Genomic DNA, 22,520 nt, shown 5'->3' on the forward strand with positions numbered 1-22,520 from the left:
ATCCGTCCGTGCGATCATCATATCGAAAATGTAATGAAATTTCCAGTACCGACGAACGAGAAAGCGTTGCACCGTTTTTAGGGTTGATGAGTTATTTTCGTAATTTTATTTTTCGTTTCAATCAAATCGCGAATCCCCTATACGAGTTGATGAACAGTCATGACAAGCATTTTGGCTTTGAAGGAAAGCATTATGAAGCTTTCGAAAAGTTGAAAGGCGCGTTAACTTCGAAGCCCGTTTTGAGTATTTATTCGTCAGCGTTAGAGACACAGTTGCATACAGACGCGTCAGCTAGTGGTTTCGGTGGAATATTGATGCAGCGTCAAGCTAGTGACAATCAATTCCATCCGGTAATGTACTTTTCACGTAAAACTACAGTGGCCGAGTCAGTTTTACATTCTTTCGAATTAGAGACCTTAGCTATCGTGTATAGCGTTAAACGATTTCGTCTATATTTATTCGGTATACATTTTAGGATCGTTACAGACTGTAACTCGTTGAAAGCAACTCTCGCGAAGAAAGACGTTAATGCCAAAATCGCTCGTTGGGCATTGTTGCGAATGAATTGTTACACAATTGAGGAAGATCGGGAATCAAATATTTTCGAAAATGCGCTGTACGTTAATCAGATTACGGATGCGAGGATCGTTAAGATCAAATCATCGTTAGACGATGGCGAAAGTAAAGACAACGAAATACGCGACAATCTTATTTTCCGCAAATACAAGAACCGATTGCTTCTGTTTATACCTGAGTCCATGGAACGATCGGTTATGTACAAGTATCATAACAGTCTTGGGCATTTTGGTATCGGTAAGGTGAGTGAATTGATAAAACGATCGTATTGGTTTCCGAATATGCGTGCAAAGCTTAAAGAACATATCGATAAATGTATTACGTGTATCGCGTTTAATCCGAAGTTGAAACGATTAGATGGACCATTACAAACTGTGGAAAAATATAATGTACCCTTCCAAACGAACCACGCCGATCATGTAGGGCCTTTAGCTACAACTAAGGGAAAAAACGTTCACATACTCGCTATTATCGACGGTTTTACAAAATTTCTGAAACTATACCCGACAAAAACGACAAACTCGCGAGAAATAATGAAGCATTTGAAATCGTTTTTTATTGCTTATTCAACACCAGTGGTTTTAGTTACCGATAGAGGTACAGCGTTTTCACCTAAACCATTTGCAGAAATCGTTAATGGTATTCGACACCAGTTAGTAGCAACGGCTTGCCCTCAAGCTAATGGGCAAATAGAACGCTATAATTGTACAGTTGTACCATTGCTTAGTAAGTTGGTAGAAGAACAAGGCAAAGATTGGGATAATGTACTTATTGAGGCGGAGTGTTTATTGAACAATACTCTAAATCGTTCAATAGGCGACATACCATCACGTTTGCTTTTCGGTGTATTACAAAAACGAAATGTTTCCGCAGATTTAACAACTTACGTCGAAGAGTTGAATGAAAGCTGTGAAAGAAATTTTATCGGGGTCAGGGAAAACGCTTCACAAAATATAAAACGGTTGCAAGAATACAACAAGCAACAATACGATCGGCGGAGTAAAGTTGATACTCGGTATTGCGAAGGGGATCTCGTTTCTATTCGGTCAGTTAAGCCAGTAGGCGAGAGAAGTAAACTGAAACCTAAATTTAAAGGGCCTTACGTCGTGAAAAAGGTTCTTGATCATAACCGTTATGTAATTTCGGATATTGATGGTTATCAAGTGTCAAGTGGTCAAGTCGTCGTTTCGAGGGTGTTTTTGATCCAAGTAATATAAGGCTGTACAAAAAAGTCGATAACAAAGAAATTGAATTTTCAGAATCGGAAGGCGATGAGGTAGAATACGTTGATGAAGATGATTAAACAACAGAAACTATATGTACAATAAGAGCGTTATTAGAGCGAAAGATGAAAATAATAGGTAAAGAAAACAAAATCTTAAATATAGGTGAATAAGCGATTAGCGATCTGTTGCGGCCAACAGAAGAGTCAGGATGGACGAGCTGTAGCAGTTTAAGCGATACTGAACGCACTCTCATCTGTTCGTAGACTACTAAACCCGTTGGGCTGTCATAGTTTGACGATGCGTTCTTGCGTTTCCGTTAGCGTTTGCAATAGAGTGAGGACAAAGGTAAAGATCATTCGAAACTCGACAGTGTACCGAAGAGGAGTAAATATATTTTAATCTAGAAAACACGTGTCCTAAAGCGAGAAAACGGTCCGAAATTCGATTATTTACCTCAATATATAAAACCCTGTGAGCTCAAAATGTAAACATTAGAATAAAAGGTAGAATGTAAGGTACACATTAGCTAAGCTAGTTGTATTCAAGTGCTGCCCGCAAGTTCATAGATATTGCACCTTTTTGCTATTCGCGTCTCGGACTCAAAAAGGGAGTCTTAAGGCTTCGATCAGGCTAGTTTCGCAAATCGAGATTGTGCATTAGCGCCTTTGAGCAAAGTCTTGTGAGATTCCGCTTCGTAACCCTTCACCTTGGTAGTCATCAGTGAATGACACGGGGATCTCCTCATGAAAGTAATTAGCCAGGATGGTGAAATGAGATTGTCGTTAACACATTGAATTTCTCCCTTTACTGTTTTCCTATCCTGGTTTCCCGCTGAGTAGTCGTAGGTCATAGGCGGTAAAGCCAAATTTTTCCAGAGCGGTGGAGTGACCAACAAGCTGGGAACGGGCTTCGTAGTGTTGGGAAAAATGCAGGATCACGTAATGGACTTGAAAGCGAACAACGAGAGGATGTGTGTGTTGAGGATAAAAGGCCGTTTCTTCAACTAAACCATCATAAACGTGCATTGTCCACACGAAGGTAGACCCGCCGACGAGAAGGAAGCGTTCTATGCGCAGCTGGAGGCAACGTACGACAGCTGTTCACGAAAGGACATCAAGATCGTCATCGGTGATATGAACGCCCAGGTCGGCAGGGAAGCAATGTATAGACCGGTGATCGGGTCCCATAGCCTGCACACCGATACGAACGACAACGGCCAGCGATGAATTAACTTTGCAGCTTCCCGAGACTTGGTGACCAGAAGTACTTTCTTTTCCCACAAAGATATCCAAAAACCACCTAGAGATATCCTGACTAATGAACTTCGAACCAAATCGACCATATTCACATCGAGGACCGGTTTTTCTTGAATATCACCAACGTACGCTCCCTACGGGATACGGATATCGACTCGGACAATTACCTAATAGCAGTACACGTTCGCTTAAAGCTAGATGCTTTGACCCTCGAAAACGGGTGGAGAATGATACGCTCGCTCGTGTGAGGCCGCAACCTCGGTACTACGAGGGGAAACCTCAAGTGCACGAAATGATTGGTTAGATGGGGAATGCCAACAAGCGATCATGAGGAGCAGGAACGGAAGGTGAACGGAGAAGGTGAACCAAACACGCAAGGGCTCACACCTAAACCTGACATGTGTAGGGACGAGGGAGGGGAGCTAATCACAAACAAGCGCTAGCTGGTCGACAGGTGGAAGCAGTATTTCAATGAGCACCAACCAGCGGTGTTATAGCAATAGGAGACGCAATAGAAGTTAACCTCGAAGTACCTACAAACGACCCAGCGTGCCGGCTCCCGATCTCAAAGAGATCCGACGAGAAATTCATCAGCTGAAGAATAGGACTGATTAGCGCTTTGTACAACGTCAGCTTTGTGCGGCGTATGCTCCTTGATCGAAGCGTCTTGTGAAGGGAAAAGTAGACTCGATGCGAGAGTACCAGAAGCTATGCAGTCTTAAAAAATCCTGTGAAACATTCTCAACAGCACACTAATTAGCGGAAATCATATTGTACGCAAACTTTTGAAAACCACTAGAAAGTTACTAGTGTTACATGAATACTTAGTTGAATCAATTAATTAATTAATTCGAAAGTAAATTCTATAACATAAGTATTAAAAATGTTTCTTAAACAAATGGTTTTCTGCATAATAACTTGGCCTGCCTCCAGAGGCGAGTGAACTTCTTTGGTTTAAAACTTCTCTAATAAAAAATGGCAACACACACACACACACACACACACACTCACACACAGGATTGTATGTGTGGTTCCTCTTCGTTGTCAGTATCCTCCAACAAGATCTCGATTTGGCTTCTCACATCGACAAACTTTTCCAATAGTTCATCCAGCTTATTCATTCTTAATTCCAGCGCACCTGTATCTTGGCCTGGGATGTAAGATTGCACAAAATCTTTTACGTTTCCTAGTGACACCTTGAGCATCCGCTCGTGCTTGGATAAGATTCTTAGATTTTGATCTTTCGGCATGTTTGATCCCAATTTCATTTACTATTTATTAGCACTCGACCACGCGGTATTGACTAAACAATGGATTCAATTGACAATGGAGTGGAACAATAGGCAGATCAACGCAAAGTGAAAACCAACCAACAGAGCGAACAATTTCAACCGAATATAATCGTAATTATTGGGAATCAACTCAGCTTAAGAAATGACGCCACACATAAGATCATGCAAACTTATTTTATTCATCAACTTATTGTATTGAGCTCAACCACATGCAATGGCAGCTACGGTTCCGCATGCAATATGAATCCGTGCCACAGACAAACCTGCTTAAACCTCAGTACTTATCTGAATATTCAACAATCGATCATGTAGCAAATATCTAATCCGCCGTAGAAGTGATGCAGCAATCGAAATACAGCTCCGTGATATACTGCAACACCAGAAGCACAAGATGAATTCCGACACCAAAGATGTGATCCTTTGTCTTCCTCGAAACAATGGGTCGAACACGCGGTCCTTTTTAATCCGATATGGATTCTATGAAGCACTTTTCCACGCAACTTATGTTTCGCGTTTCCCGACGATCCGGTTGCACGGACCAAAAATGTACGATATCACACGAAAGAAAAAGTTCTATTCCACGGTGCTGGGACTTTCTCGTCAGGAACTACGCGGACACTTGAAACTTGAGAACATATTGTGGACTGTATTTGACTCGAAATTGTACAAGCGGGTTTCAAGTATAAAGTCGACTGGTCTAGTGGACAGTTTATTACGAACTGATATAAATTGAATTTGATACTGCTGTTAAACCTAATATCTAAATCATCTTCGGCTATATAGTGCAATCGTGAAACGATCGTTTGTAATATCATCGTATGTCGACTGATAATGAGTGTCGTAGAGAGAACAAATGGAGCTTAAAACTCTTGCATCCGAAATGACTGCGTTGATGATTACGCAGTGGGTTAATTAGAACAAATTTATAATTTAATTACTAATCAGCGCGAACACATATAACCGAACACTACCCAGGTAACCGCTAAGCACTGATTTAAGGTTGAAAGCTGCTCTATATTTGCAAGTTACATGCTGCCAGATATAATTCAGCATTGTCAATGCATAGCAGCTTTAAAACGGCATTCTCAATGCTGAATTAACATTCACTTGAAGCACTATGAAAAGCTGATTAGATGCTCTAAGTGAGCTTTATTGCCGTTACCGGCATCAAACGAGATTTTGAACACTGCTCACACTTGCAGGAAATCTCCTTTCGAACGTACGTGTGATAAAAGAAAAAATGCTTCCCTCTCTTTTTGTCTTACGAAAAATCCTGCACCGCCGATAGAATAAACATCAACACGACTCTATATGGCATATGCAGACAGATAATATGCAAGAAATATTTCTATAGGTACATGTATGCCATCACATAAAAAGAAAATAAAAGGTAGGTAATTCTCCTAAAGCGCAACTTATGGAAGAAACCTGGGAAGAAATGTGAAAAATAAAATCTTTCTCTCCATTCCACCTTGATAAGCAAATCAAACATCCGAGTTAAGAATTTCGGTAATTTAAGTAGAGCTATTGGCAGCTGACTCGCAACTACCATTTACAGATCAACTGGTAAAGGCGTTGCCCTACTCCTCCAAGCCACGTAATAATCGACAGATTTGGCTGGCGGTTCAATTCTAACCGAAGAAGAAAAACAACAAAAAAGCAATCTTGAAACGTCAACAAAAGTATTAAGGATAACAGAGAGAGAGAGAGAGAGAGAGAGAGAAGATAAAAAAGATTGTATATATTTTTCGAATTTTTTTATGTTTGACGTTTTACCGTTACGCAACAGGCGTTACGTTTTATGACATTTGTAAATCTCCAAGCACTAATGCAGCCGGATATTTCGCCAAAACCGGCTTTCTAGTAGCTTTTTATAGGCATATTGAACTATACTGCACGATATGGTGTGCACAATAGGCTAATAAAAAGCTAGATTTCTGCTGCTTTAAGTGCTCACTGGTTACTTGGGTACAGCTGTAGCACATTTTTCCAACACAGATATCAAATTCGCCTAGGTTTAATCGTCTCGCAGTAAAGAGTTTGCGATCTGTTTGGACAACGAACTTGTGTCATTTTTTCTAACACACTTCCTTAACACAGACATCAAATTGGACTAGGTTTAATCGCGTTCGTAAGAAATCTGTTGGCACGAGGGGGCTTTGTCACTCTTTCTGGCGTACTTCGCAAGCAAGGACATCAAAATGGTCTAGGTTTAATCACGGTGTTAAGAAATTTTTTTGAAATGAGGGAACTTTGTCACTTGTTTTGGCCTACTTCCCAAGCACAGATATCAAATTAGTATAGGTTTAGATCATCGTAAAGAATATTCCAACTAATCACGAAGCGAGAATTCTGGTAAAACAAAGGTTCATTATTTTCAATTTTTCAATAGTTCAACATCAAGAATCCATACTTCTCTTCATTTGGGCCAATTCTTAGAAGATTTTCCAATCGATTGGTGTAAGAATATTGGAAATCGATTGGGAAACCTCTGAGCTATTAGCGTTCAAAACCTAACCACTTTTCGAGAAAGATTTTTTGGAATGACCCCCTATACCAGCTACCTTCCTGAAAGACGTAGTCTTACGTCAAAAAATCTTCACTTTCATATCACATAATTGAAACATACCTAATTAAGTTTCGTTGGCATAGTCATGTCAGTCGCGTCACTTCCACTGTTGTGTGAATGCTGCTTATTAAAAGCACAACGTATGTCGCGCCACCTCAAAATGTGGCGGTTTCAGGAAGCATGGTAGATTTGTGTTGTCACTGAGAAGCATGGTAGATGCCCGCGGTTTGTTTTCTACCTCACAACAACCTTCTTGTATTCAAACTCGAATGCAAGCTATCACCGACATAGTCCTACACAATAGCGATGCTAACGCTACCCACTTGAAGCCCACTTGATCGCATTTTATTTACTCTTGTGGTGACCCACCACTACCTACTCGTAGGCTACTGCTGCCTTGGAATGGATTGGAACCAACAAGCCAAACTCTCTTCTCATCATTGTCATTGGGCATTCTACTAAATACTCAGTTTACTTGAGATCGTCGCGAGTAACGGGTGTATGTGAAAAGATCATGTGAATGGTTCAAAACAACTTCGTAGTGGTGGTGAATCAAGGTTGGAATTTGTGTTAATAACTGATAGATCATGACGGTTTGAAGTGTTTTTACTTTAGTTTTGTGCAAGTTTTAATATAGACAATGGTTAGTGATACTTTATTTTCAATGTAGGTTGTCCGTTAAATTGGCAATTCGGCAACATGAATGAAGTAGCTCTCGGTGTTAAAAACTGTCAATACTAATTTTCTTAAATCGCGTCAAGCGCGGGCGAAGTCTTACAAGGAAACAAGTTTGAAGGTGAAACATTCTATGTGAGGAGGCAAATAAGATAATATGTAACAGAGAAAAACACTGCACAGTTAAGAATGTGTTCGATTTCAAACGATGGAGGCGTCCAAGTTCGACGCTTTAATGTGTCATGCACTAAAAATTTGGAGTTTGTAGGATGTCTTTGTTTATACCCATATAAAAAGTATTTTGCTAATTTTTCAACAAGATTTCGTGGAAGACATTAATTTTTGCACAATTTTGAAACACTCGTGTTTTATACTTGTGAATACTTTATCCTTTTTTATGAATTTGTTTTGTGTTTGTCGCAAGATGAGGATTTTATACATTTACGCTAATCGATTTTTTTCAACTCGTTTTCTGATTTGCTTTTTATGAGACTCGTAACAGAACACTATGGCTTATTTTCTGAACCCTTTTTTTATTTTTTATACGGTCCATGAATTGTACATGTTATACAACATGTACAATGAACATTTTTTTCACGAAATGACAATTGTAGATTATTTTTGGAAATAGGAATTTCGTTTCTAATGGAGATTCAAATGTGTTCTTATGAAGAACGAAAATTGGATGAACTGGGAAAAACGACAATGTGGAGTTGTAGGGTAACCAACCTTACAGCCAAATCGAATGGAAGTGTCCAAATTATGTGCAGCTGCTAATGGGGTCCAGAATACGTTGATTATCCTAATAATTTCATTGCACACGAGAACATTAATACTCTAATCGAACTTTAAAAGAGTGCGAAATGAAGAATAATTTGCCCATGCTAAACGACATACTACGTGTTCGTTCCAATGTGCATGTGATTGTATTATTTCTGCTGTATACGTCGCTGCAGTTGTTACCTCAACTCAACGCATGTACCAGAGTCTTGGTAACAAACCATGGCACTGTAGCGACGAACCCGATGAGCGTGTGTAGTCAAACATAAGCAAATATGCAAGCCATATAACATTCATCAATGTACATAAGCATGACAATATAAAATTTTCACAGGAAGCAAAATCACTAGTAAGGATCTCAATACCATATGTTATAATTACACACAAAAATAATTATTAGATATTTCTTGATGTTTGATACTTAGGTATCATACCTTAGCGTTGAAAACATGCTCTCTGGGCCAGTACAATAGATTGAAAACAAAACAATGAAAAACAGTTAACAATACATATATAACTATCATTGTCACCCAGGCATTTTAAAATTCTTGCCAACCAAACGACAAATCATTGACGGAACTAGGCGAGTCTAAAAGGGCCAAATCTCTACCCCTAAGAAGATCATTCTCTTTCACATTCTTTTGCATATAACACGTTATATTGCTGAAGGTTATATGTATTCCCGTCAGAGCTCAAAACTTATTACGCCAATGAATGGTAGACTATTTGCACGAGGTGGATGGAGCTAGAAAGTGAAACTCAAACCATAAACACAATTTTTGTTTATATCAGACAGTATATGATGTTATTCGTCATCACCGTCAGAACACTAGGCGTTTGTCACACACACGCAACACTGTTGCAGAGTATCGAAGCGTGACAATAATAATGAATTCTATTTTTGTATACAAAACCACTGTAAATGTTGGTATATAAGAAAACTCTTTACAAAAGTTGGAACAATTTTCTAAAAATAAAGTGGAATAGCAGCAGCTTCTTTCTTCCAAATTAAATTTAAATTTAGTTGTGTCCGCGTTACTTTACAATGAAATAAAAATCAAAGTGTACATTCACATAACATGTATGAGGGGTTGTCGTAGAATTGTATAACAAATGGCGTGCAAAATTCTCAGATTCAGTGCTCAGTGCCTTCTCAGATTCAATTACATCGTTTATATGTCGCCAGAATGTCACCAAACTATTAGCTCCCTTACAGAGGCGGGCACCGCTAATCAGCTAACCGCTAACATTTTAACTAGCGAGTAGCGCGTTCGCTAAGTTTTAAATGTGCTAAAGCTTCTATTAGCTTCCGATAAATAGAAGTACATGCAAATAAACTACCAGCTAATTTTTGGAAATAATTTTTGGAAATGGTACAACTAGCCATAAATGAACTTTATTTACTCGCGTCGCGAACAGCAGCGAGGAATTTTATCAATTTGCAAGAAATTGCACACTTATTTTTGTTATTGTCAAAAATTGTGTTTGTTTTGTTATTATTGTCAAAAATTAACGGCTAGTAGTTTATTTAGTGGCACTTGAACTTATCGGAAGCTAATAATAGCGCTAACACATTTAAAACCTAGCGAACGCACTACTCGCTGGCTACATGGTTAGCGGATAGCTGGTTAGCGGTGCCCATCTCTGCTCCCTTATAAGCCATATTAATGGAATTATTTTTGGGTCCTCTTGGTTTCGGTTTTATTTTAATGCTTTATCAATATAAATGTAATTGAACTGAAAATGTTCCGTAGTTCATCTAAAAATTGTATTAATCAGGAAATTTTGTGCTGAAACAGTTTATTTTCAATAGGTCCCACTTATCCCGGGTGCTCGGAAGTGCCGCCTTCATTTCGACTCACATTTAATGCCGTTTGTAAAGTTATACAACTAGTTTTCGTACGTAACTTGTCAATACACTAATTATGTTCAACTACTATTAGAAAAACATTTAGTTTTACGAAGACCTGCGACTAAAATGTAGTTTATAAAAAGGTTTTGAATGCTAATTATAAATAATCTACAATTTTAATGTATGCATTGGAGTTGAATTTTTATTTCTAGACAAGTTCAGTTTGAGAAAAAAATCGAATTACGCGCTCCGTTCCCACTTGCCCCGAGTACCTTATATATTTTTCATAGGTTCAAATTTCTCAGTTCTCATTTGGATTGTTTGACAGAAATAATTCATTATGTTGAAATAATTTGGAATTAGAAATAATTCGAATTGGAAGAATAGTTAATGGATGTGTGAAAAACACACTCTATTGCCTTAGAATATTGTGAGGCATACTGGTTCTTTACTGACAATTATTTTAATTAATGAACGCCCAATGCACCTGGCACATTTTCTTAACACTGTGCATTTTAGCTGACATTGATATTTGTTAAGAATCCAAATATAAAAATCCAAATATAAAAATTGATTGCCCGCTAGCTAGTTGCATAAGACCTGGGATTTTATTCGTTACTTTAAGAATTATTGCGCGATAATACCCAAAGTATAACAACGCCCAACGCGCTAAACCAAGAAATAATACTTATTATCGCTTCCGTCGCGTTTGCCGTCCAAGACTTCAGTGTTGAACATATTCTAACAGGATTTTCATACAACCGTTCCAAGTAAAAGGATCGTTGCATACTTTTTCAGTATGGTTTACTTTCAGGACACTGCATTGGTCTATGTTCAGAAGAAAAATGTCCTATTGCGACGGAAAAACTCTGTCGCTATTAAAAAAAAAGAATCGGAATTACCGTAAGCGGAAGGTATGTCTAATCGTGATCCCTGTTTGGGGGATCAAAACGATCACATAGAAAATGTATGATAGAAATGTAACCTTGTACCGTGTAAAAAAAGACTTACGTGACTGATTTTTTCAGCAGTCAAGCACAAGCATACTAAATGTAGGTATAACAATACTTTTTCAAAATAAGCGACCGATCGCTGACATATAAAAGCACATTTATGCTGCGTTTTTAAAGATTACACGGTGTTACACGGAAAAAATACTTCTCAAATGACCTAGTGTACGTCGTTAGTCACACCTCTATATAGAAATTTACTTAAAAAATTAAAAAATTTCTCACTTTAGGGGTCCTTAAAGTGACCTTAAAAATGACCCACATTCCTAAGCTTATCATCACTTGTTTTATAATTCAATCCTAAGACTTTGGTCAAAATTTCAATTCCTAAAAATGGTCTCAAATTTGCAAATGTTGACCGATTTGGCTGAAATTTTGACCAAAGTCTTAGGATTGAATATAAAACAAAAGATGTTGAGCTTAGGAATGTGGGTTATTTTTAAGGTCGTTTTAAAGACCCCTAAAGTGAGAAATTTTTTAGTTAAATTTCATATTTAATTGCAAAAATCTCGTCTAGCTTTTGTAGAACCATAGTGAATGTATATATATCCTGAAAGCTTATTCGCTAAGCTTTCCAAAAATGTATAAAAAACTTAAAATTGCTTGGAAAATTTTTGAGTTATTCATGACAGTACGTGTACACCTAGCCAAAAAACGTTTTTTTTTTGGAATAACTTGAAATTTTGGGGGTGTTAGGATGATGTCATATGTGTTTTTATGATGTACTAGGTGTGACTAACAACGTACACTAGGTCACTTGCAAAGTATATTAAAAAAAAAATTTTTGTCACACCGTGTTATGATTATGAGTTGATTTGCTATTAATTTGGCTCGTCTCGAAAACAAACTATGCAGGCAACCAGTATGCATCCAACCAGTATTAAGCCATTATAACTTAGGCTCGAATATCAAATGAATAGCTTATACAGTCAGCGAAACTTGCAAACAAGTTAGCACATTTTGCGGTTATAGGGAATGCTTAGGAATGACCGTGTCGCAATGCTAAAATATTCTAGTCACCGTCCTTATCAATAATAAAATCCGATGATACTATCGTGTGGGAGAGCTAGCTGATCGACAGCCTGAGTCAATGAGATAACGAACTGTAAAACTTAAAATTACTTACCACCAGAATAAAAATTACACCCCAATCAACTAAAGAAAATACCTCGACGATGGATTGTATTGGGTGATCATAAAGAAAAAGAAAAGAAGTTTGTTAATAAAGTATGATTAAATTCATTTTCGTTTGAATGTGCAGTTTTTTGACAGTTTTCTCTGAGAGTGAATTAATTTATATTCGTATCATATATACGATACAATGAAAAATATAATATTCTTCTTCTCCCCAAAAAGATCTCATTTATTGCTTTCTACCATTCGATGCATTTTGTTTTAGAATGTATATAAACCAACTTTATTAGAGCAGCAGTCCCTCTGATTAACCGAAATAAATTAATGCAAAACATTATTACTCCCTTTCTTTTGTTCGTGGTTCAAACAAAGACAATCGAAAACGAACCCGGAACAACTAAAATTGAAATTTTCTTCAAAGTATGACCTTCCGAAACTGGGGTAGTCGCGTAGCTACTGATGCATGAAAAAATGAATTCCAGTAACAGTGAAACTGTCTAACGAGCAACGTAAATTCTATTGAAAACGGTTATAACATCACTATACATTTATAGCATGGTCGTCGAGCAGCAGCAGGCACATTATCGACCCACTAAGAAATCAACTTAAGGCCAATCAGAAGTGATCGTTTGGAACGTTATTGTTATTTCCATTTCCGGTTTTCATGTCAAGCAGCCTATAAGTGTTGAACGAATATCTGCGTAAGGCAAACCAATGCGTCAAACAATTGAATCGATATGTTAGTTAGTGACTATCTCATATAATTTGTGCAAGTAATCCGTAATCAATAATACAGTGATTTGTTAACACCTGAAAGACGAATCTCAGTGTTTGCGGTATCTTAATGGATGTGAATAAAATGCACAACAATACAGGGACAACGCATTTTAAAATGGCATCATGCTCGCTATTGTTGGTTGCAATACTTATTCTAGGAATCATTGGAAAAGTAAGTATAAAATGGTATTTGTAATAAATATTTTTTATCCAACCTGTAAGTGTCAACACTATTTATGGATTATTATTCACAATAGAGACGGTATAAATTTAAAAAAATACGTCGATGAAATTTTGCTAAAACTTCAAGCGTCATAGTTAAGTTTTAGCAGAGTTTTGAGATACAGTGGTATACCGATTATATCTACAACTTATTTGGTCAGTGTTAGGTCAGACCGCCCAAGTAACAAAATCATGATTTCGAGAAAAACGCGTTCAAAGTTTACTGCTCTGTATGGTTTATAGCTATTAATCGTTCGAAATCTTCTAACTCTCGCTATTTGCAATTTTTATGTAATCTGATTAGAGTAAAATGTATCTTAGAAAAAAATTCTTGATCGTTTGCTGTCATTTTTTTAAATTTTGCAACTTGGTCCGGTCTGATTTAACACCGACCATTTAATCTTCTCGCGATTTTAGGTGCCCCCGATTAATTCTACCATTTGATCCCGTTTTTATCTACCTTTTTGCCTTTCTACTATATAAATATAAAGTATAAAGGTATAGGAATCACTTAAAAAACCGAAAATGCAAAGAAGGTCCTTCGGGCCGAATGTCAGGTACCATTCGACTCCGTTTCGAAAACTGAGCATTTTCTCTCTCTGTGTGTATGTGTGTGTGTGTGTGTGTGTGTGTGTGTGTGTGTGTGTGTGTGTGTGTGTGTGTGTGTGTGTGTGTGTGTGTGTGTGTGTGTGTGTGTGTGTGTGTGTGTGTGTGTGTGTGTGTGTGTGTGTGTGTGTGTGTGTGTGTGTGTGTGTGTGTGTGTGTGTGTGTGTGTGTGTGTGTGTGTGTGTGTGTGTGTGTGTGTGTGTGTGTGTGTGTGTGTGTGTGTGTGTGTGTGTGTGTGTGTGTGTGTGTGTGTGTGTGTGTGTGTGTGTGTGTGTGTGTGTGTGTGTGTGTGTGTGTGTGTGTGTGTGTGTGTGTGTGTGTGTGTGTGTGTGTGTGTGTGTGTGTGTGTGTGTGTGTGTGTGTGTGTGTGTGTGTGTGTGTGTGTGTGTGTGTGTGTGTGTGTGTGTGTGTGTGTGTGTGTGTGTGTGTGTGTGTGTGTGTGTGTGTGTGTGTGTGTGTGTGTGTGTGTGTGTGTGTGTGTGTGTGTGTGTGTGTGTGTGTGTGTGTGTGTGTGTGTGTGTGTGTGTGTGTGTGTGTGTATCTCACTCACTTTTCTCGGGAGACGGCTGAACCGATTTTGATGATCTTAGTATCAACAGAAAGGTTTAGTTGCCTCATAGGTCCCTATTAAATTTCATATTGATCGGCCTTTTAGTTCAAAAGTTATCTTATCTTATCTTATCTTATCTCACACTAACGCAGCCAATACTTGAAAGCATCCTGGAAAATGACGATTGCTTGAATCGATCGGCCAGTATGTACCGCAGAGAGAATTCCAAAGAATCAAGTGGAATTAGAAATGATATTTAATTCCATTCAACTCATTGAAATCCAGGGTTAGGAAGAAAACGTGGACCTCCCGTACCACACGCTTCCCTTGAAGATATTAATTAATTTACAGATTACATTATGCAGTATGCAGTCATTGGGAGTAACATTGCTAATAAAGGTTAAGTGATACTCCGGACCCTCGGGGATGAACTTATGGCATTAACCACAAGTCAAGCTGCAATAGGCCAAAATTAGATAAATATAAGGCTTAAAATAAATATAAACATTAATACAACAAAAATTGTGTTCAGAACTTGTAGGTAATGCTAATGAAAAATCAAAAATAAAATAAACGATAAAATTACAGAACGATCTTACCGGCATTCCCTGTTTGTATTCCTCCGTCCCGATAAGCTACGAAACAAAATAGCAAATTCCTGGACATATTAGCGATCGCCTTTACTTGATTGAAACAAAAACCAACACAACTCAAAATGAGCTTTTTTCTGCTATGACATCTAGCAACCACCAGATGGACCACTTCCGGAATGAACTTATCCATCATCTTGTTGAACACGACATGAATCACTCTGTTGCTAGCTTCCGATTATTCTCTGTAATAGCAGCTTTACTGCCTGCCAGTGAGACCCCGTTGATACAACCATTGTTGGATGACCGCTGCTTATGCAGGCCCTTCAAATTCAACCGATTCACCAGTGACGACCTCTTCATCTTTATCGATGTGTAGATCCACCCCAGTTCCCCTCTGGACCATTCTGCATTCTGTTTTTTATCCAGTACCGGTCTGAGTGCCGGGCGTCTGCAGCTCAGTGATGCCAGAACTACGGATTTATCCGTAGTTCAACGGATTCAGGAATTTTCTACGGACCTACGGAAATTATCATTGCATTGCGGAAAGTATCATTTAGTGACAAAAAGTACGTGTACGCTCATGCAATGAATAATATCCCGAAAAGCATAACTTTATTCTTTCTGAGAGAAAGAAGTGAATTGAATACTTTTCTTTAATGAGAAGTGTATTAAAAAAGAAAGATTTGCTTTATTGCTGTTAATAAAATGCGAAAAATGCGAAAAAAGCAGAAAAAAGCTCATTTTGAGTTGTGTTGGTTTTTGTTTCAATCAATAAAGGCGATCATTAGTATGTCCAGGAATTTGCTATCTTGTTTCGTAGCTTATCGGGACGGAGGGAGACAAACATGATGGAATGATGACGGAAATGTGAATAGAAGTCAATGGAACTGTGATGAAAAGATGACAAAAATACGATAAAAAGACAACAAAAAACCGCAACAAAAAACACGACAAAAAATAGAAGAGATATTTCAAAACTGTCAAATAGTCGATAAAACATACAAAAAAGTCTACAAAAAGATGGCGAATATACGTCATCAAAAAGAGGCCGAAAGAACAACGAAAAGACAAGAAAAAAACAACAATTTTGTTGTCTTGGCAACAAGCAGGACGAGAGATGATAAAAAGAAGACAATGAACACGAAGAAATGGCGGCAAAATGTCATAAAACGAAACCACAATGGAAAGATGGCAAAAAAATCATGAAAAGACGATAAAAATATAACAGAGAAATGACAATGGGATAACGAATACCGAGAAAAGGCAATAAGGAGATTACAAAAAGTCGGATAAATGGTTCCGAAAAAGCAACGATAACAAACAATGCAAGGTAGCGAGAAGACGATCAAAGAACCATGAAACGACGAACCTGCGTGAAATGTGAAATACCTGCGAAGAGATATGACGAAGAAGTGAAGACAAGTAGGCAAAAATTTGAAAGACGACAAAAATATGGTTAAAAGATGCCAAAAACGTTACAAACAGCGACAAAATTGCCAGAAAAGCCATACAAACCAACATTTTTGTTGAATAATAGCTTATCAAGCGCTTGTAACCCGGTAATTAGCTGTACAATGGTGGAATAAACTACTATTCAGAAAAAATGTTTGTTGGGAAAACGACGAAAAGACTGTAAATTGATGCAGCCTTTGGCTAAAGGTATTAGAGAAACAATTAAAAGTCAGCAAAACAGTGACAGGCTATGCCAAAAAAGTCACTAATGACGATGCCATCAAACCAAAAACGCCACAAAAAGCAATAAAAAATGACAAACAAATCACTGAATAGAGACAAAAAGGCGATGATAGAATACCAGATGTTAAAAATAACGAAAAACGACCGCAAACGTTAAAAGACAACAAAAAAACGAGAGGTCAACACGGTGTAGTGGTTAGCATTCACATCTCTCACGTCGAGGACTAGGCCCACAGAAACCACGAATGACCCAAGCTGTTAACCCTCTAGTGCCCAAATTTTTGATTTGCTTGAAAAAATTTTAAAATGCTCATTTCGTGGCCAGAATAATGGAAAAAATATTCTTTAATTACTAAGTTCAGGAATAGTTTGATTATTTATAAAAATTCGTAACCCGCCAATTGGCGGGGTAGGGCATCTGGGCGCAAAAAAGTTGCAAAATCAAATTTTTCGATTTAATTCGGGACATCGATTTCAGAACATCTATAACAGTGCTAGTATTTATGGAACTAGTTATAATGAGCTTCAACAGAAATTTTTGACCATATGGCGATTCCAGGTCCCGGACAAGTTCCTTCGAAATCCGTTCCGTGCTTGAATCAGAAAAGAAACCCTCCTCGGGCCTGGAACCGGTCATACGGCTTCTGTGAGACATGAGATGATCGCCAATCGCTATTTTGTCGAGTGCTGATGTTTTTTGATATGCGACACGACATAATTTACTGATGCTGAAATGTCTCTTTATGGGAACCGGTTCCGGATTTATAATATCCCCCGGATTCGGATGGCGCGCACCATGGCTCATAACTGCGGCAAAGTAACTGATATGTCCACAGTCGATGATATGCTTATAAAAATCAACAGATTTTAAACAAGTTTTAAATATTTGGCAACTTTATCTAAAAAAGCCATGTCATGGTCGCCCAAGGAACTCCGAAATAACTCCGGGACCATATTACATATGGCTATTATCTATAGATATTATGAAAATAGAAAATATTTCCGGAAAAATTCCCAAATTTGGTAAAAAAATATTGAAAGATAAAAAAGTTACGGCCATTTTAGTGAATTTTGCAGTGCTAAAAATGAAGTAGACCCTAGAGGGGTTAATCGAAGCGTCTTGCGGAGGAAAACTAGACTTGACTTCCAGCTTGAATGCGTCGTTTAATCTCATTACCCGTAATATTGTCGGCGGTGACCAGAGATCCCAAATATATGAACTCATCAACCACTTCCAGTTCATCGTTGTCTATAGTGGCCGTGGGAAGCAAATCCTTCCAAACAGACACAGAAACAGTTGTATTTTCAAATTTGGCAATGAATTCAGCAGAATCACCACGTATATTCCTCTCGTTCCTCTCGAGTGGAGATATAAAATCAATGGTAATGCCGTATAATAATAATCGAAAAATATGATTTTTAAAATCCGGCAAAATTTTATAAAGGCGAACAACAATATTAGTAGCTGCTCCCAAGTCAGGATTGCCTACACCATAATATGCTTTGAAACTGTAACCTTTGAAAAACCTTTAGAGTCTGATAGAACATGAAACTTAAATCCTCATATATATGACTTGTTTAATAAATTGGGTTTTTCATTTTTGTAGTACACATTTGTTCACTATAATCTTTTATCGACTGGTAATTCATTCAATTTGTTCATTAACACAAACTTATTAAGCGGTATAGATTAAAATTTGCGGTTTTAAAATGGTCTATGATAGATCCTATTTAATAATATTGTCTTGCTTATCAAGATTTTGTCGTTAAGCAGTAAAATTCGCCGGGTTTCAATGAATCTGTTGCTTGGTTATAGTCTTTTGGTTTTTAAATACCATAAAATGCAAAAATGTTTTGTGCTATAGCTATAAAGCGTTATATAGCAGCTCGTCAAAAAGGCGCACTGAAAATTAGGTGATAAGTCCTGTAAATTCCCCTTCCATATTAATGCCACTGCATGCTTGTGTATTTTTCAAGGCATATAAAAGAAGCTAACAAGGCCCATAACAATAATTTGTAGGTTAAACTCGAAAAAATCAATAAATACAACGAAAACAACACGTTGTCAAATTACCAAAAAACTACAAGGTATACAGCCCTAAGGGTTATACGAAAGGGTGACGTAGGACTATATTAGATCATCAGTTCAAAGACTTAGAGAGCCTTAGAGAGTCGCCATCTTAAACCGAAAATTCCAATCGAACAGAATCAGTTGTCAAAAGTAAGTCCAATCAAACAGGAGACTTGTCAAAACTAGCATTGGGCGATACTGTATCTGTATCGAAAAAATCGATATTTTTGAACCGATACATCGATATTTTGGATCGATACTGAGCGTCCCGATACCGGCCAGTATCGATGCTAAAACGACGATATTTGTATCGATACCTTTATAGTAAATGCTAGAGAAACTAAAATACTTTACTTATCCTAATGCGATGTCCATTAGGATTTCACCTGCATAACAATGTTCCGCCAACAAACTCGATCCATGGCTGTCCGCCTCCAATTTCTCGAATGTCCCACACTTTCCAGGACTTGCTCCATTTGGTCTAATCGTCAAGCACGCTGCATACCTCTGCGCCTGGTACCAACCGAATTCGAGGCAAACATCATTTTTACGGGATTGTTTTCCGGCATTCTTACAACATGTCCCGGCCATTGTACTCTTCCAGCCTCAGCAACTTTCTGAATACTGGGTTGGCCGAAAAGCTGCGCCAGCTTGTGGTTCATGTTTTTCCTCCATAGACCGTACTCACATACACCACCAAAGATGATCCTAAGCACACGACGTCCAAAAGTGGCCAGTCTCCGTCGAGCATTGTCCACGATTCGTGCCCGTAGACTATCGGTCTTATTTGCGCTTTGTACATGGTACATTTGGTACAGGGATGAAGCTTGCCAAATTTTAGGGTCTTGTAGAATCCGTAGTAAGCACGACTTCCGGCAAGAATACCTCTGCGTATTTCTCTGCTGCAGATATTATCCGACCACCTCGAACTCGTAGAAATTAAAATAAGAGGTGTACCTAATTAATGCGGCAGCTAATTTTTTTTTCGATAAACTCTGCAAAAATAGATGCATTCCTAGTTCCAGTCTTAAATCAAATTTTAAGTAAAACTTCAATTTCAATTTGAAATCTAATTTAAAGTCGGATTTCTTGGGCGATGTAAAAAAATCAAATTCAATTTCAAATCCTATTTCAAGTCCAATTATAAGTTCGATTTAACTCCAATTTCTGGCAAAGTTGTAAGTATAATTTCTAGTCAAATTTTACATCCAAATCACTATTAGTTACTAGTAAAATTTCAAGTTCTTTATTATGTCCTATTTTAAGTTCAATTTCATGTCTCATTATAAGTCCTATTTCATGTGTAATTCCAAGTCCAATTTATATATTCTAGTCTGAATTGGTCCAAACTTGAGTTCAAACTTCGCGTCCAATTTTAAGTGTGATTTGAAGTCCAAATTCAAGTTCCACTTCAAGTTTAATTTTAAGTTAAATTTAAAGTCTTACTTCCAGCTCAATTTAAAGTAAAGATTCAAGTTGAAATTGATTCAAACTGAAGTCCAATATCATTTGATCATCAATATCAATTTGAAGTTCAATTTTAAGCATAATGCCATGCTCAATTCTAAGTTAAATTTCAGTTCCCATTTCAAGTTCAATATCAAGTTTAATTTCAGGTTCAATTTTAAGCAAAATTTCAAGTGCAATTCCAGCTCCGATTTTAAAATTAATTTCAAATGCGATCAATTAGACAACTCGCAAGTTGCTGAGTGAAGCTCTGCTTTCCTCAATGGAGGTAGCTGTCTTGGCACTCGAAGATGGATGTGGTTGGATACGCTAGACCGTCAATGAAGCCGCAACTGCGTTGTTAAGTGAAGAAACCCTGAGTGCATGAAATGACTTTTGACGGAGATAAACTGGAAGGGGTTGATAAATTCATAAATTAGGGATCTCTGGCAACCGCCGTCAATCATACGAGTAAGCAGATTCAACGACGCATTCTAGCTAAGTCAGGTCTACTTTTCCCTTCGTAAGTCATTTCTATCAAGAAGCATAAACCGTACGCAAAATATAAAAGCATTTGCTAGCGCTTGGCTGAGTGGTCGATTTCTGGTCGGCCCGGCCGGTTTTTCACTTGCAAAGCCGGTGACCGATCAATCTGGCAAAAAGTCGGTTTACCGACTTAAGAAAACGGATTTGTACTTTTTGTCCGATTTTAAAAATTTATTTTTCACTTCCATCATCCCACTAGATTTTCTAATAAATTTTGTAGCAATCCTGAGCAATTCGTTGCAGTTTCCGGTCAAAAGAGTTTAAAACCGCAGGCCTGACCAGTCCGACATCAGCCATTATTTCGTTCCTAACGAGATTTCGTATGAGAACGAAAGAGAATCAACAGTAGTAAAAGCACACGCATATAATTTTCTAAAAAATTAAGCTAAATAATATTGCGGTTATTTACATAAATTTTCATCCTGTTGCGGCGGTAACCCGCATCGTCAATCACCGCAACGAGAACAAGGAAAGGTGGCCAAATATTTTTTGGTTTATATGTGCAATTGTTACTGATGCTTTAGCAACTAAAACTACATAAAAAAATGTCTTTTAGCATCTTACATTCAAAAATATGTATTATATAAATTCATTGAATATCATAAGTATAAAAATATGTGTAAATATAGTATAATCAATATATATAGAATGCCAGTGTCGCTGGTGTTTCATGGATATTTTGGTGGCAAACATGTTGCTGGTTCGTGTCTTGGATACGGGAACTACATTGTCAAATTGCCCAATAGAAAATTTTCCTCCCGACGAAATACCCCAAAACGACCAAATCGGGTGATTTATCCTACGTGATTTACGGAAAAGCAGAAGAATTTTTTATTGGGTTGCCTTTTTAGTTTGACAATCAGATTCCCGTTTCGAATCGATCACTCACACATATGCGCATACAGTGTAAATACGTAATTTTCAAATGTGTGATGTTTACCACGAGCACTGCAGCGACACTGGCATTCTATATATATTGATTCAAATGTAAATATAGTAACAAAATTTAAGAAGTACGGAATGGGGTTGCAAATATCTAAACAATAGAAATTAATCTATTTGTATGGCAGCTCTGGACAAAAGCACATCCTTCAATATTTGGCGAGGTCAGCATTGGGCGATAATGCATCGATATAACTGGTACCGATATTCGTGGACGAAATCTCGATAGTTTTTTTTCGAAATAGTTAATTGCGGCATGCATATAACAGCTTTGTAAATGTTAACACGTTATAAAACAAGTCAAACGGAGTGTTATAAAACAAATGCAAAATGCAGATCGTCACGTGATGCGAGCATTTTTGCTGATTATGCTCTCAGCTGAGTATACGTATCGATATGTGAAAAATATCGATATTCAATTAACGAAAATTCGTCAGCTTCGCTCAATACAGAATTATTTTGACAGCTTGCTATGAACTTTCCGAGAATGAAAAGATTTCTTGCAAAGCACAATAAACAAAAGTGTGGTTTTCGTCGCACCCTGTCAGTGTATCGATATCGATATCGATACCACTGGTATCGATACTTGCCGCCCGATATTTCAACGGGATCGATACCTTTATAAAGATTGTATCGATATTCGAATATCGATGCTTTTCGCAGTATCGCCCAATGCTAGTCAAAACACCGATTAGAGAGCCT

At 37.7% G+C, this 22,520-nt stretch overlaps 1 protein-coding gene across 6 annotated transcripts in view; it reads left to right on the top strand.

Annotated features, from left to right (window-relative positions):
* The first annotated feature begins 7,369 nt into the window (after positions 1-7,369).
* LOC128736375 (uncharacterized) overlaps positions 7,370-22,520 on the top strand; it is a 117,629-nt gene continuing 102,478 nt past the window's right edge. The window contains exons 1-2 of one of the 6 annotated variants that reach the window (XM_053830861.1): positions 7,370-7,476; positions 12,925-13,319. In XM_053830861.1, coding sequence (XP_053686836.1) covers positions 13,215-13,319 — 105 coding nt within the window. In that variant the 5' untranslated portion in view covers positions 7,370-7,476; positions 12,925-13,214. The other 5 variants (XM_053830869.1, XM_053830853.1, XM_053830882.1 and 2 more) reach the window with 5 other exon arrangements.

This window comes from Sabethes cyaneus, chromosome 1 (genome assembly GCF_943734655.1).
Source record: "Sabethes cyaneus chromosome 1, idSabCyanKW18_F2, whole genome shotgun sequence".
NCBI lineage: Eukaryota > Metazoa > Arthropoda > Insecta > Diptera > Culicidae > Sabethes > Sabethes cyaneus.